This window comes from Anastrepha ludens, chromosome 3 (genome assembly GCF_028408465.1).
Source record: "Anastrepha ludens isolate Willacy chromosome 3, idAnaLude1.1, whole genome shotgun sequence".
Lineage (NCBI taxonomy): Eukaryota > Metazoa > Arthropoda > Insecta > Diptera > Tephritidae > Anastrepha > Anastrepha ludens.
This window is the reverse complement of record NC_071499.1, coordinates 2,632,177-2,646,656: the sequence shown is the minus strand read 5'-3', so window position 1 is coordinate 2,646,656 and position 14,480 is coordinate 2,632,177. Positions and strand designations below refer to the sequence as shown.

At 38.2% G+C, this 14,480-nt stretch overlaps 1 protein-coding gene across 1 annotated transcript; it reads right to left on the bottom strand.

The window, feature by feature from the left end:
* Positions 1-5,863: 5,863 nt before the first annotated feature.
* On the bottom strand, positions 5,864-6,646 carry LOC128856379 (fork head domain transcription factor slp1-like). Its single transcript, XM_054091677.1, has one exon. The coding sequence runs from the start codon at positions 6,644-6,646 to the stop codon at positions 5,864-5,866; it is 783 nt and encodes a 260-aa protein (XP_053947652.1).
* Between the last annotated feature and the right edge of the window lie 7,834 nt (positions 6,647-14,480).

Genomic DNA, 14,480 nt, shown 5'->3' with positions numbered 1-14,480 from the left:
CAGCTTGGAAGACGCTACACTGGTCTGCGAGACTAAGGGAGCTATTTAAGAATAATTGTTTCGAATACACTCGCGATCCAGTGCCATTGTCCACCTATGAGCCGTCAGTATAAGTATGGTGAGCACTATCATCTGATTTGACTCTGGTCCGCCAATCCTTTCGGTCGGATCTTTATTCAAATCTATCTTGGGAACCAGATTTGGCCGCCATTCCTTTAACATCAGTAGGTGGAATATGTAGGATCACTTCCAGCGTTGGCTGAAACGTCGGCCGGAGCGCACCTCTTACCATATTCCTACACATGCTAATCGTTGAACTTTCCTGAGATTCTTTAGGTAGGATTGATAATGAATTTGCCATTAAAGTTTTTCCGCTTAGTTAGGCTTATTAAGACCAGCGATTTTGCCCTCCATGAGCTATGGTTTTTGTATTAGAGCCACCCTACTCTCTTCCCCTCCATAAAGAGCAGCAAGTCTTCCGTTACCGATCTACAGTGAAGCAAATTAATTTGCTGCACCTTCAGCGGCTGTGGTTTCATTGCTGCTCTTATTCTTTTCTTCATATCTCAATTGACCGTGCAAGTCTTTGAGAATTTGCTCAGATCGGTGATTGATGCCCAGCCACAGATCTTTGCCGTTTCCCTTATCCCTTGCATGGTCCAATCGTCGGAATGCACTTCTCCGTTCGTAAACACATGGATGGATGAAAATTCTCCAGCGTTCGCGAAACCATCGATTGATTTTTAGTAAGTGTAATAAAGTGAAGTATCTCCAAAAGTTCACCTTTACTATTTTTGCGGAAGTTATGGGCCGATATGAAGAGGTGCATAAACTACCAAAACATTTTATTAGGTAAATTATCTCGTTGGTTTATACGAGTATCTTTGCTCAAAGTAGAAATGGGCGAAGCTACTTCGATTACTCAAAGACACAAAGAGAGTAAACTTTATTCGAAAATGCCAGCAACGATGTGCATGTATCTTTACATATGTAAGCATGTATATGAAAGTGTCGATATAGATATGTATCATACATATGTAGAACCATTCCTCAGAACAGACAACTTTCAAATGGTTAATCTTTTAGTTCCTACAAATGTGGGACTTGCCTAGAAAAATTATAACAAATAATACTATCGAATTCAGGAGCTATGTGAATCCGCAAACAATCGTCAACAGCGACAATCGAATAAATGTACAAGTTTATATTCGTATGTATGTACATGCGTGTATACATTACTATGAATGTGTGAGTACTTACACATACATTTATATGTAGGTATTTTATGACCAACAATAATTTACAAGTGGGCTTGTCGAACAGTCGAATGTGCAAATGCTGAGACATGCAACATGCAACATGCCATTGTTGGAGTACATTGCATAGCGGCGACATCGGCAACAATACAAATGCAGCAACAAAAACAACAAGGACGGTAATACAAAGGTAAACATTAACACCAATCACCCGAATTCGCGGGGCCGACGATTTGTTTGATTGGATGGATGGCGGCAGTTGCGTCAGTGGCAGCAGCATCAGTTGGAGCGCATGTCGCATTTGCATAGATACATACGGAAACATGTTTATGAGGCACACATGCATGCCACACATACATGCACATATATTTGCACTTGAGCATGATTACCATACCAGGCACTCCCGTTTCACAGCTACAAACATACATTTGTATGTGTGTGTGTGTGTAAACTTCATACAAGTATGAACATAAATAATGCCCTTTTTCTGTTTGTTGCTGACGTTGTCCCGCTGCTGCAATGACAACGCCGAACCAGCAACAAGGGAACGAGTGCACAGCCACTGCAGGGAAAAGCTCAAGCAAATAACCCAACGATAACACGAATTTATTAATTTCATAAAGTGGCCGCGACTTGTTTTAGAGTCTGGCGTAATCTCTGTGTGTATGTGCGTGTGTGCCAAAGGGATTACCCGATGACCACGTGAATATTGCAATTCGCGTCTGGGTGCTGTTGCGGGTGACTCTTGACTTGTAACTGGCCGATGATTGCAGTGTCTCCAGCTGCTCATGCCTCGTTGTTTGTTTTTTTGGCATCAACCCCGATTTTTAGAACAGTTCTTGGGTTGCTATCCACAACTCAAATGCCTACAATAACAATACTATTTTTGCGATTGCTTTCTTTAAAATGAGTGCACTGGGAGAGAAGTCTCAAGTCTCAAGAGCTGTTATCTTTTATTCTCAAATGAAAGCAAAAAGTGCATGTGTTAAGTTTTTTATTTTTATTTCAAACATAAAAAACTTCCAAAATAATTAATTAATTAATTCGCTGTACAGTGCCTACTCCCCCTGCCATCATGCAACTGCACACCATAACACTATCACCTTCAAACTTCGAAGTCGGCCAAATGCTCTTCCTTCCTTTCACCAAGTCCACGCCCTTTCACCTGATCTCATCCTCATTAATTCTACAGAACTCTTTTATAAGATGGATCGAGAAGAATCTGACTTTTAAATAATTCTTTGCGTGCGGATGGGTATAATTTCACAAGGAAAAATCGACTTGCAAAACCTGCAATTGCAAACGACAACCGATTGTCGAAAGACCTGCTAAAGTCTTCTTTACTCGATTTCTTCTTGCTCACGGTTATGAACCGATGCAAGAACTCGTGAGGATTTCGGTTCAGCAATGGCCCTCGAAGTTGTCACACAGCCGACAGTTTTCTCGTACCGCAGTATAATATATACATATAGCTCATAAAACCTGCGTTCACTCTACATGGAGGCATAAGTGGCATTAAGCAAAATATATTTCAAATCGCATTTTTGGCATATTTTTAAGTTAAAAAAAAAAAAAACGAATTATCCAGTTTCCTGACATAATTTTTGAGTTAACGGAATGTAAGTGGCGCAACAAGTACGTATGGCAACCAAAAAGTTGGGGTTCAGTTTGTTGATTTTTAAGTCCTTACTTTTCGTCGTTTTATCTACATTTTAAAGCTTTTTTTACTTTTTGCTCAATCTCCATTCTTTTTTATTATAGTTGATTGTTTAACTAGCTCAGCAACTATTGAAAGAACGCATTACGCGTAGTATATAATTTCAAAGAAACCTCAACTACAAAATAGCCAATATGGCAGAGGTTAACTTTCCGTTGTTACGAGACTGTTACTTGAAGAAACCAAAAATAGCACCCTAAGTTTTGCGAAAAAATGTAACCACTTAAAACAAACGGGAGTTTCAAAGTTCTATTTCATCCTCGTGACAAAAACCATAGAGGATTTATTTTTAATTCGATGTTTTTATGGGTGCTCCTTTGTTTCATTTGAGGGTGCAGGTATTGGAACTTTATGACAAGCGACATGCATCCAAATTGTTATATGAACGAACAGTTATGTACATATATGCTTATATACATATTTATGTGTATGTATTTGTGAGTATTTATTTGGGTGCATATTGAACACAGCTTTATTACTTAAGTAAGCGCACATTCACTTATACATACATACATACACATGTTGTCAGTAACCAATGAATTGACTAAGGCCATTTGTTCCATTTAATGGGCGCATTATTGAACATTTCCCCGTGTGGCACCGGTATCGGTCATAGCAGCCACACTCAGGCCGTCATACATACCCTAATATACATGAACTCATACATCCATACATATATACGTATGCATGTGTGTACATAAAACTGCATATTGGCAGAGCCTTCGACTAAGCGATCGTTTCATGCGGTGTGGGCACTAAAATTGCGAAGAGGCGAAATTACATTACGTTGCAGATGCGCATGCGCACGCGCATTACAGTAATGCAAACATTTATAGCTTCGACTTTAATTCGCGCAAGGTTAATGGATATTATGTACTTGCTGCCAGCTGCCAATTGCCCGTTACCAGTTGCGAGTCATCAGCTCCCAGTGCACCGCCTGCTGCCACCAACGACAAAATCGAACCACAAACGACTCCAATTCCAACGTGGATGCGGATGCTGGCATCGTCACTGTTGCCTTGACGGCTATGAAGAAAGCGTATGACTACGACGACGACTAAGATGACTACACCCATTGTAGCTTCCGATGTGGAAACCGTTTCGTGCAACAGCTTCTGCTCCAGCTCAATGCAAGGATTGCTAGTTTGCGTTGCTGTTGGTTTTGCTATTGCAGTTTCTTTTTCCATTACCTTCGGTTGTTTCAGCTCTGGTCTCGTGTGCTTTGGCGATGGTTTGATGAAGCGGAGTAATATTTTGAGTGTAGGCGTAATCGTTTTCACGATTATGTTGCCGCGTTAAATAAATATTAACGTCTATTGGAACTCAGCGACTGGTGGCGACAAGCAACTGGCGACGAATAGCGACGACGGGCGACGGACGACAGGTGACGCTTATTAGAGTAATTCAAGAAAAAACTATTGGAATAGCCGCTGTTTCATATTTTTTTGATGAAATTACCTTATTTTGCGACGAAGTGATGAACTTAACATTACCTTACCCTGCATACATACAAATGCATGGCTATTGTTTACTCATAAAACATAAATTATTTGTGGCAGAAGAAATTAAACAAACATAAAAGTTAAAATATTTTGCGACTTTACACTGGCGACCTGTCAACTGGCGTAGAGCTGTTAACAAAAATTAATTAAAATCTAATTTTCCGTTTAAGGGGACAGATACCTGTATACGGCCATATTTTCCCTGATTTTCATTAAAATTATTTAAAATGAAGAAGTCAATATATTTTAATTATTTATTACAATATATTATTTAATTATTTTAATTAAATTTTCATCAAGTATTGGAATCACCTCTATAATCTTAAATCTTTCATTAAAATTTAATTTTTCAATTTAATTTTATTAAAATTAAATTTAAAAAATTAAAATTCGTTAGACAATGGCAAACCTGCGATGAAAAAGCTCCTTATAAAAAAATCATCTGTCGCTCGGAGTCGACTTAAATATATTTCGTATTTATCATCACCGAAGGTTTGTAAGTTCTTTTTGAAGTAAATATACATTTTGCATAGTCGAACTTAAATATTTCTTTGATTTCCCAATCCAGAGATCACAGGCAGGTTAATCTTTTTTCTTTGATAAGAGATTGGCTTACGATGTTTTTTGTGCGCTGAAAGAATTCCAAAAAAATTAACAATGCTGAAGTTAATAGCGTTACTTAGCGTGTAGTTATATATCGTTCAAAACTTCAGTTATACGATCGATAATCAAAAATTGGTTCCCACATTTGGTTCCAACAAGACGGCGCAACTTGCCATACAGCGCGCCTAACAATCGATTTATTGCAATATTCAAGCCAATATTTAAGCCAATATTCAACCCAAGTCCAAAAATTGGACTGATCGAGTGGGCGCTGTAAGTCATAGCCCTGGTGGACATCATATTTATGGCGCTGCGTGACTACAATTCGGAATTCAGAGAGAACGTAAGTTCGAGTCTCTGTGAAATATCAACATGATGAAAAGGTTTTTTCTTATAGTGATCGCCCCTTGGAAGGTAATGGTAAGCCTAGGAGTGTATTTCTGCCAAAAAAAACCTTCTCATAAAAAATATCTGCGTTCGGAGTCGGCTTGAAGCTGTAGGTCCCTCCATTGGGAGAACAACATCAAGACGCACACCACAAATAGGAGGAGGAGCTTGGCCAAATACCCAAAACGGGTGTTCGCGCCAACTATATACATATTATCTTTTTAATATATCAAGCTCTTAAAAAAACACCCAATATAGTTTTCTATATTATATTTCATATTACAAAATATATTCCTTAATACATATATTAAATAATTTTTATTTAATTTGGGCGCAATGCGCAGTAGCCTAATAATCACCATCACGGCAACCATTTTTACATAGACTTGATCAACATTTTATATCGGAAACTGTTTGGCCGTCAAGAATTCACATTGGCGCTGGTGGAATAAAAGTTGTTGTTGCAGCTGTACGTATTGCTGTTGCATCTGTTGTTGGTGCTGCATTTGCACTAACTGTTGTTGTATCAATTGATACTGTTGCTGGTGATATTGGAACCAGGCTTGTTGTTCCTGCAGGGCCTGCATCATCATAGCGCATTGCGCCCTTCCAAGTTCTTCCGGGGTAGGAAAGTAAACGGCATTTGGCGCTTGTGGATGGTTCATGGGTACGCCATGTGTGATGAGTTGGTTAAGCGGCCCATACCCATTATTGTTTAATTGCGTGCTTACAACGTTGCTGGTGTCGAATTCGAATCGACCAGCTGATGAACTGACATCGACTATGTCCATAGCTGGGTTTATTATCCAATAATTGCCACGACCCGGGTCATCCATGGGACGCGGTATCTTTACAAAATAAGAATTTGTACTCAAAGTATGTCGCACTTGACTCTGCCAGCCGGGTTGGTCTCTTCGATAATAAGGATAGTTCTCCGATATCCACTCTTGAATAGCGCTCAACGGTAATCTTTTGTCCCGACTACTTCGTATCGCCATGGCCACCAGAGCACTGTATGTGAAACCAGGTCGTTGGTCAATTGATCCATCTGGAGAGGCTGATCCATCGGAGCGTGGTGGCGTCGGCGGTGCGTTATTCATGTTATTTGCATTTTGTTCATTATTAGCACTGCCTCCAAGTATATTGCGAATGGAAAAATTGGATTCGAAGGTTCGTGCCATTTTAGTGTTTTTTCTTTTGTTTTTTTTGCTAAAGTTGATTCCGAATATAGCTTGATTCTCTAACGAGAAGGATTCACTAACTGATGATACAATCCAGAAAAATTACCCTTTTTATATCCACGAAGTTCAAAAACACAACTGAAACGGATAGAGTTGACTTTGCAGCAAGTACAAAAGTAGAGTTGAGTGTATAACTGTTTGACTACGAAAATGCACTCAAATTTCTACCGTTTTCAAACACCTATTATTCTATGCCTACATTTCGCAATGACTGACCTTCGATATAGCCGCAGAGTCAACAACTAATGCTTGCCTCATTCTAAGAAGGTGTTTACTACAAAAATTCTAAATACTCATTCAAAGCAAAGGACAATCGGAGTGCATTGCACTACTTTCGCGCGTATTTGTTAAAGGATTGTAGTCACTCACCCGGCAAAGAATAATGAAACTTTATGAAATATTATGAGTGACTTTTCCTGCAGGAGAAACAGCCATTACAATGCGTACAACAGAAGCAATGAACAAGGGAGGAGGTAGGTAGATAGAGAAGAAAGTCACCAAACTCAATTATTTGAAATCGAAAAGCCAAAAGAAAATGTCCGATAGACTACAGTCAATAAAACAGATCCAGACTTACAGTGATCACATTTTTCAAAAATAAGAACGTTAAGGAGAAAATAGAATTGCCGACAAAAATTGTCGGTGTGCTTGAGATATTCACAACCTCTCCCATCCGAACCTTGCTTGACTGTTTACTTTTCAGTTCAATATAAACTGTAAAACATTTACATTTTCTTCCATCACCCAGAATAATCCAGGGAATAATCCGCAAATAATTATCTTTTCGTTTAATTTTGAGGAAAATAAATAATTTTGGTATCCTGTAAAATTCTTTGTCATTAGAACAAACAGTAAATGTCTTGCCGACGCAAGGTATTATGGACGTAAGACAATTTGAAGCACTGAAGCTTTTTTAACGGGCTTACGTTATAATCTATTCGATTACAATGTAGAAACAATTTGCTTTTTACAGCTTAATAACAATATTTTCTCAAAGAAAGTATCAGCTTAAATCAAACGTTTTTTTCTTGAAAGTTGTAAAATATGATCATTTCCTTCTTTGACTAGAGTTGACTTTGCAGCAAGTACAAAAGTAGAGTTGAGTGTATAACTGTTTGACTACGAAAATGCACTCAAATTTCTACCGTTTTCAAACACCTATTATTCTATGCCTACATTTCGCAATGACTGACCTTCGATATAGCCGCAGAGTCAACAACTAATGCTTGCCTCATTCTAAGAAGGTGTTTACTACAAAAATTCTAAATACTCATTCAAAGCAAAGGACAATCGGAGTGCATTGCACTACTTTCGCGCGTATTTGTTAAAGGATTGTAGTCACTCACCCGGCAAAGAACAATGGAACTTTATGAAATATTATGAGTGACTTTTCCTGCAGGAGAAACAGCCATTACAATGCGTACAACAGAAGCAATGAACAAGGGAGGAGGTAGGTAGATAGAGAAGAAAGTCACCAAACTCAATTATTTGAAACCGAAAAGCCAAAAGAAAATGTCCGATAGACTACAGTCAATAAAACAGATCCAGACTTACAGTGATCACATTTTTCAAAAATAAGAACGTTAAGGAGAAAATAGAATTGCCGACAAAAATTGTCGGTGTGCTTGAGATATTCACAACCTCTCCCATCCGAACCTTGCTTGACTGTTTACTTTTCAGTTCAATATAAACTGTAAAACATTTACATTTTCTTCCATCACCCAGAATAATCCAGGGAATAATCCGCAAATAATTATGTTTTCGTTTAATTTTGAGGAAGATAAATAATTTTGGTATCCTGTAAAATTCTTTGTCATTAGAACAAACAGTAAATGTCTTGCCGACGCAAGGTATTATGGACGTAAGACAATTTGAAGCACTGAAGCTTTTTTAACGGGCTTACGTTATAATCTATTCGATTACAATGTAGAAAAAATTTGCTTTTTACAGCTTAATAACAATATTTTCTCAAAGAAAGTATCAGCTTAAATCAAACGTTTTTTTCTTGAAAGTTGTAAAATATGATCATTTCCTTCTTTGAAAATTAAGATTGCCGAAAAATATTTAATTTCGTTCCGTTTTTGTTGCGCATCCACAGAATTTTATACCGTAAATACAAACCGTTTTTCTTGGCATGAACTTTGCAGCGCAGTTTGGCATCAGGTGTTATATATATATACCCGTTTGGGTGTTTGGGCGAGGTCCTCCTCCTATTTTTGGTGTGCGTCTTGATGTAGTTCCACAAATGGAGGGACCTACAGTTTTAAGCCGATTCCGAACGGCAGATATTTTTATAAAGAGTTTTTTCATGGCAGAAATACACTCGGAGGTTTGCCATTGCCTGCCGAGGGTCTTTTTCATGGCACATATCCACTCGAGGTTTGCCATTGTCTGGCATGAGGTGTTATGACCACATATTTGGCCACGTCGACGTATGGGGTTATATTTCGATGAAGATTCACTTGCAAGTGGCGTTTTTAGGGGAGGCCCTATATCTGCTGACTTGCCTTTGTTTAGCTTTATTCTCCATTTCTTAGCCCATGCAGCAATAAGGTTAACAGCTTCTTGTAGCTGATTCGTTGCGTTTCCGAATTTTTTTATCGACTGCAAATATGGCAGTGTTATACGCAAATGTTGCAGTTACTTGCTGATTTGGCGACGGTAGGTGGTGCCCATCAAATAATAAGAAAAAGTTTTTTCTAATAGCGGGCCAGGTATTGCCTCCGAGTGTATTTCTGCCATGGAAAAGCTCCTGATAAAAATCATTTGCCGTTCTGAGTCGGGTTGAAACTGTAGGTCCCTCCATTGGTAGAAGAACATGAAGACTCACGCCACAAGTAGGAGGAAGAGTCCAGCCAAACACCTGACATAAATGAACGCGACAATTATTTATTGATTTATTTAATGCTTTTGTTGGTCTGAATGTGTGCTACCTTGAGGCTACACCAGTAACCATTTCCAAATCATCAGGAATTTATGCAGACCTTTTTTCAGTAAATGGCCTGTGAAATAAGTATGAATCTAAAAGTTTACAGAATTACATTTACGGACTTCATTTGTACACGATTAACTATGGAAATCGAATCAACACGTCGCCATTATATTTTGATCATGAAGAATATCGGAGTCAACTTCACTATTTTTAATGATTCTTACTGCATTTAGGCATTGTACATGTGTGTATATATGTACACTTATGTACGTGGTTAAACAGTTCAAAGTTACAACAATAGTATATGTGCAAATATAAATACATATATGTATGTGTATAGTTTTAGCGCTAACTAGACTACCCTTAGCGGCATACCCATACAGCTGAGCACGGAGCTGAATGAGAAATGAGCTAACATAAGAAGCCTAACAAATTGTAAGAAATGCATAATTTCAATGTATTCTTAAGTGGTGTTTACATTCCAAAAATTGCGAAAATCCTCCACAGACCTCCATTGTCTAGATGGCAAATAAATTCGCAAAAAAATTATCCATAAGAAATGTCAAAATTCACATTTGAGTCAGTGTGAAATACGGGAAAGGAGGCGAAACTCATGTGCGTGCATTTGTAGATATTCATAAGCCCTTAAACTGTGTTTACGAGGTGTGTTCGAAAAATATGGTGAATTACCATTTTTCTCAAAAAATATTTATTTATTCATCAATTTCTATTTTATCTCCTTCTGATGGTGACAGATGTAATACACTTGCGCCAGCGTTTTTTCCAATCCTCGAAGCAGATCTGATATGTACTTTTCTCTGTCAGCGATTCGGTTTTTATTTCATCAATCGTCGCAAAACGCCGTCCTTTCATAAGTCTCTTCAATTTTGAGAATAGGAAAAAGTCGCAGGAGGCCAAATCTGGTGCATACGGTGGCTGAGGCATGATAATGGTTTTGTTTGGCCAAATAATCTCACACAAGCAAAGATGAGTGAGCAGGTTCATTATCATGATGCAAAAGCCAAGCAGTTTTTTTCCACTATTCCGTACGTGCTTTTCGTATTGCTTCACGCAAACTGCTTATGCGCATAACTTCAAGGTATTACTTCTTATTTACCGTACGGCCTTGTGGTAAGAACTCCTGATGAACTACGCCATGGTAATCGAAGAAAACAGTGAGCAAAACCTAACATTTGATCGAACTTGGCGTGCTGTTTTTGGTATTGGCTCTCCTGCACTCTTCCATTGTGACGATTGAGCTTTAGATTCGATGTCATAACGATATACCCATGATTCGTCACCCGCAGCAAATCTGGATCTTCGCCAACGTCATTCAAAAATTCTTGAGCAATTCTCATGCCACGTTGTTTTCGGTCAAAATTCAGCAATTTTGGGACTGCGTTGCCACATGTTTCATGCCCAAAATTTCCGAAAAGATTACTGCCATGAGGCAACCGATATGTCGACATCCTCAGCAACTTCTCTAATTGTGATTCGACGATACTCTTGATGGACTGGGGCGTCCAGAACGAGTGTCGTCATTCACGTCTTCTCGACCTTCTGTGAAAAAATCGTAAACTTGTAAACAATTTTTTGACTTAGAGTATTTATGCCTCTCACAAACAAACTAAACGTGGTATATTGTTAAAAAAGATATGGAGTCCGCGAAACCGTCACTTTTTTTGACTACACCTCGTATGTGTATATTTGAATGCATGCATTTTGTGTATGCAGCCTAACATCTATACGGGATTGCTGCTGGAGTGATCGACGAATGACTGAGCTGACGAAAAGCGTTCATATTTCAGTTGTCATTTTACAACATTCACTCATTCGGCGATCAACCGACAAATCGTAAATCATATGAGGAAGCACTGAAAGTACAAATACTCTTACACGATCCTGCATCTACCACGCAGTAAAATTTTCTACCTTCAGTCTAGCTCGAAACTAGCCCATTTTGCGGTGGTAGTAGTCCGAGCTTGAACTCCAGCAACATCATATCAAATTTGGCATTCATTTTGAACTACTTAGACTACTCTCCATGCACGCATGTACACCTGAATTTTTCTGCAATTAGATTCCCCGTAAATGTAAATTAAAGTAAAAGTAAAATAATTATTTTTTCTGATAAAAATTCTATGTATTGTAGTAGATCTAAAATAGTATCAAAAATTTTACTGTAGGTTGCCCACACTTACACTCACACATGGGTAGTATATGTGCACATAACGTGTATTTATGTGTGTAGAAAAGATCTTTCAACTTTTACCATTCTAGTAGAGTGGAGTGCCACAAAGTGTGGCCTTGCAACGGGAGGGGGCAGCAGTGTTTCGAGGCGAACGATGATGTTGTAGAATCATCACAATTCATCAAGTGGCCGAAATATTTGTGGACCACACAAAATACAAATTTACGCACTGCGTTACTGTGGAATTTACGACACTGCCCTGCATCGGCCAGAATGCGTCGGGCGAGCGCAGGAGTAGGCAAAGCGACGGGCCCCAAGTAAAGGGTAAAGTGGCGAGCTTAGAGGAATGAAGTTCTGTAATGTTGAGAGATGTCAATGTTTTTGACAGTTTGTAGTCGGTTTATTAATTGCCATGTTAAGTTTGAGACTTTATGTGAGACACGACACGATGACGAACTTGTTGTCAAGGAAGCTCACACAAACTCACGAACTCACTAACGCACGAAGCGGTGTGCTCCTCTGGCCGCAGCAAAAAGTGTGTATAACAACAATAAACGCTGATTCCACCAAGCAGCAGGTGACTATTGTTTGGTTGACCGCTGAGCTTCATTGGTTCATTCGGTGGTTGGCTCATGCTAGGGACGCACAAGGATTCTTAGCCAGCAGCATTAATTTCCCTTCGTGATAAATATTAAAAATGTGTAACTTTTTGATTTTGGTGTGTGTGTGTGTGCTGGTCTTTGGCATTCGCCGCACATCCATCAATTAAATGTCTTCTTGTGCACTCATCATTCGATTTTTCACATGTACTCGCATATTGACGAATGTTCTTGCAACATGCCTCAACAGCGACGATTGGCTATTGTTTTCAAGTCACATGTGCCTGTGGCAAGTATAGTTCAATGGAAAATGTTCCAGCATGACTGTGAGATAGATTCTTTGAGTGTTCATATACAGGTATGTATACTTGTACACATACGCACATATATATGTAAATATACGAGTACTAGGGCTTACAACCTGCAATTGGTGATGTAAGCTGCACGTTGCTCAAAAGTTACTAAATAAATAATATACAATAAACCAATTAAAAAATATATGCTTCGTATTTATCATTACCGAACGCCTCTCTATTGAGTTTGTTTTCAATCCATTTAATTTATTATTGAAGTAAATATACATTTTGCATAGCCCAACTTAAATATTTGGTTGGTTGCCCGATCCAGAAATCAAGCCAAGGTTATTGCTTTTTTCTTTCATAATAGATTGGCTTACGATGTTTTTTGTGCGTTGAAAGAGTTTCAAAAAACTAAAAATTCTGAAGCTAATAGCGTTACTTAACGGGTTGAGCAGTTATACGATGGATAATCAAAAATTTGAGCTAAGCTCATCATCTGCATCTGCATCTCATCTGAGATTTTTGGAGTCCTTGGCTATCTCCATTTTCAAATATTGAAAAACTATAGTTTGACTATCATAATTTAAATTAATTAAATTACAAAATTTGAATGCTAAAGGATCACCAAAACTCAGTCAGCAATTGCACTAGATCCCGATCGATTTTAAGTGTCAAAACAACAAATATTGCAGTGAAAATCTCTTATAATGAATTCGTGGTCGCATTAACCGGGTCCAGGGCCTGATTCTCATAGATTTGGTCGAGTCAAATAATAGCGAGTTCTTTTTTGCCTTGAAAAAGTTTCTATTAAAAACTGTCTCCCATTTGGAGTCGCCACAAAGCTATAGGACAACAATAAGACACGCCTTACAAATTATAAGTAGAGACGAAGTTCGACCGAGCTCCCCGTATACGATACGGGTACATTGAGTCAATTTTGATATCAAATAAATCTCTGAATTCTATCGAATAAGGGTAAATTATTTTTAAACCATTAGCTAGTTTGTGAATTACTTGACGTTCTGTCATGCACAGCTAACCATGTCATTTATTCTTTTTTCGCGGGATACTCCTTTTTATAGCCTTCAAAATCATATGCGGCGAAAATTTAACACATCAAATTTTTACTATAAAAATACTTTTTTCTTGCAAAACTCGGTTTTTTTACATATAATTTCTTACGTGTATTGGGGAACAATAAATCCAAAGTTGACGGTGGTGCATAACTTTTGGGTATTGCGCTTGCAACATCGCTTTAGGGGTGCCTTGAGAATTACTGTATTATTAAGGCAACAACATTAAAACCCCAAATAGAAGGGCAGAAGTATTTAAATATTCGCATGACTTCACTCAGAAAGCCAGTTTAGTTGAATAAATTTTGTGTTTGTCGTGGGCAAGCGCTTCAGAGGAACGGGCACAGATAAAAAGTCAAAATCGGAGGCCTATAAGCAATTCTTATGGAGAAACGCAATTTGACGTAATCGTATGTATAGACGTACGACTTTTTGAAAACAAGTACAGAAATATTCCGCCAAATTGTAAGAGTCAAATATTTCACCAAATATTAAGTCAACGTTGAAGGCTGTGACAAAGAAGTCGACGAAGATGGAAGTACTCGTATGTTAGTTGAAACTTAATTTGATTAGTTAGGGATCGTTTCGCATACGAGTAGAAACTGCATTGACGGAATAAATTATGGTGTAATTACCTTTTATTATATTGTTTACGATGCCCAGTGAAATTTTTGACCTTA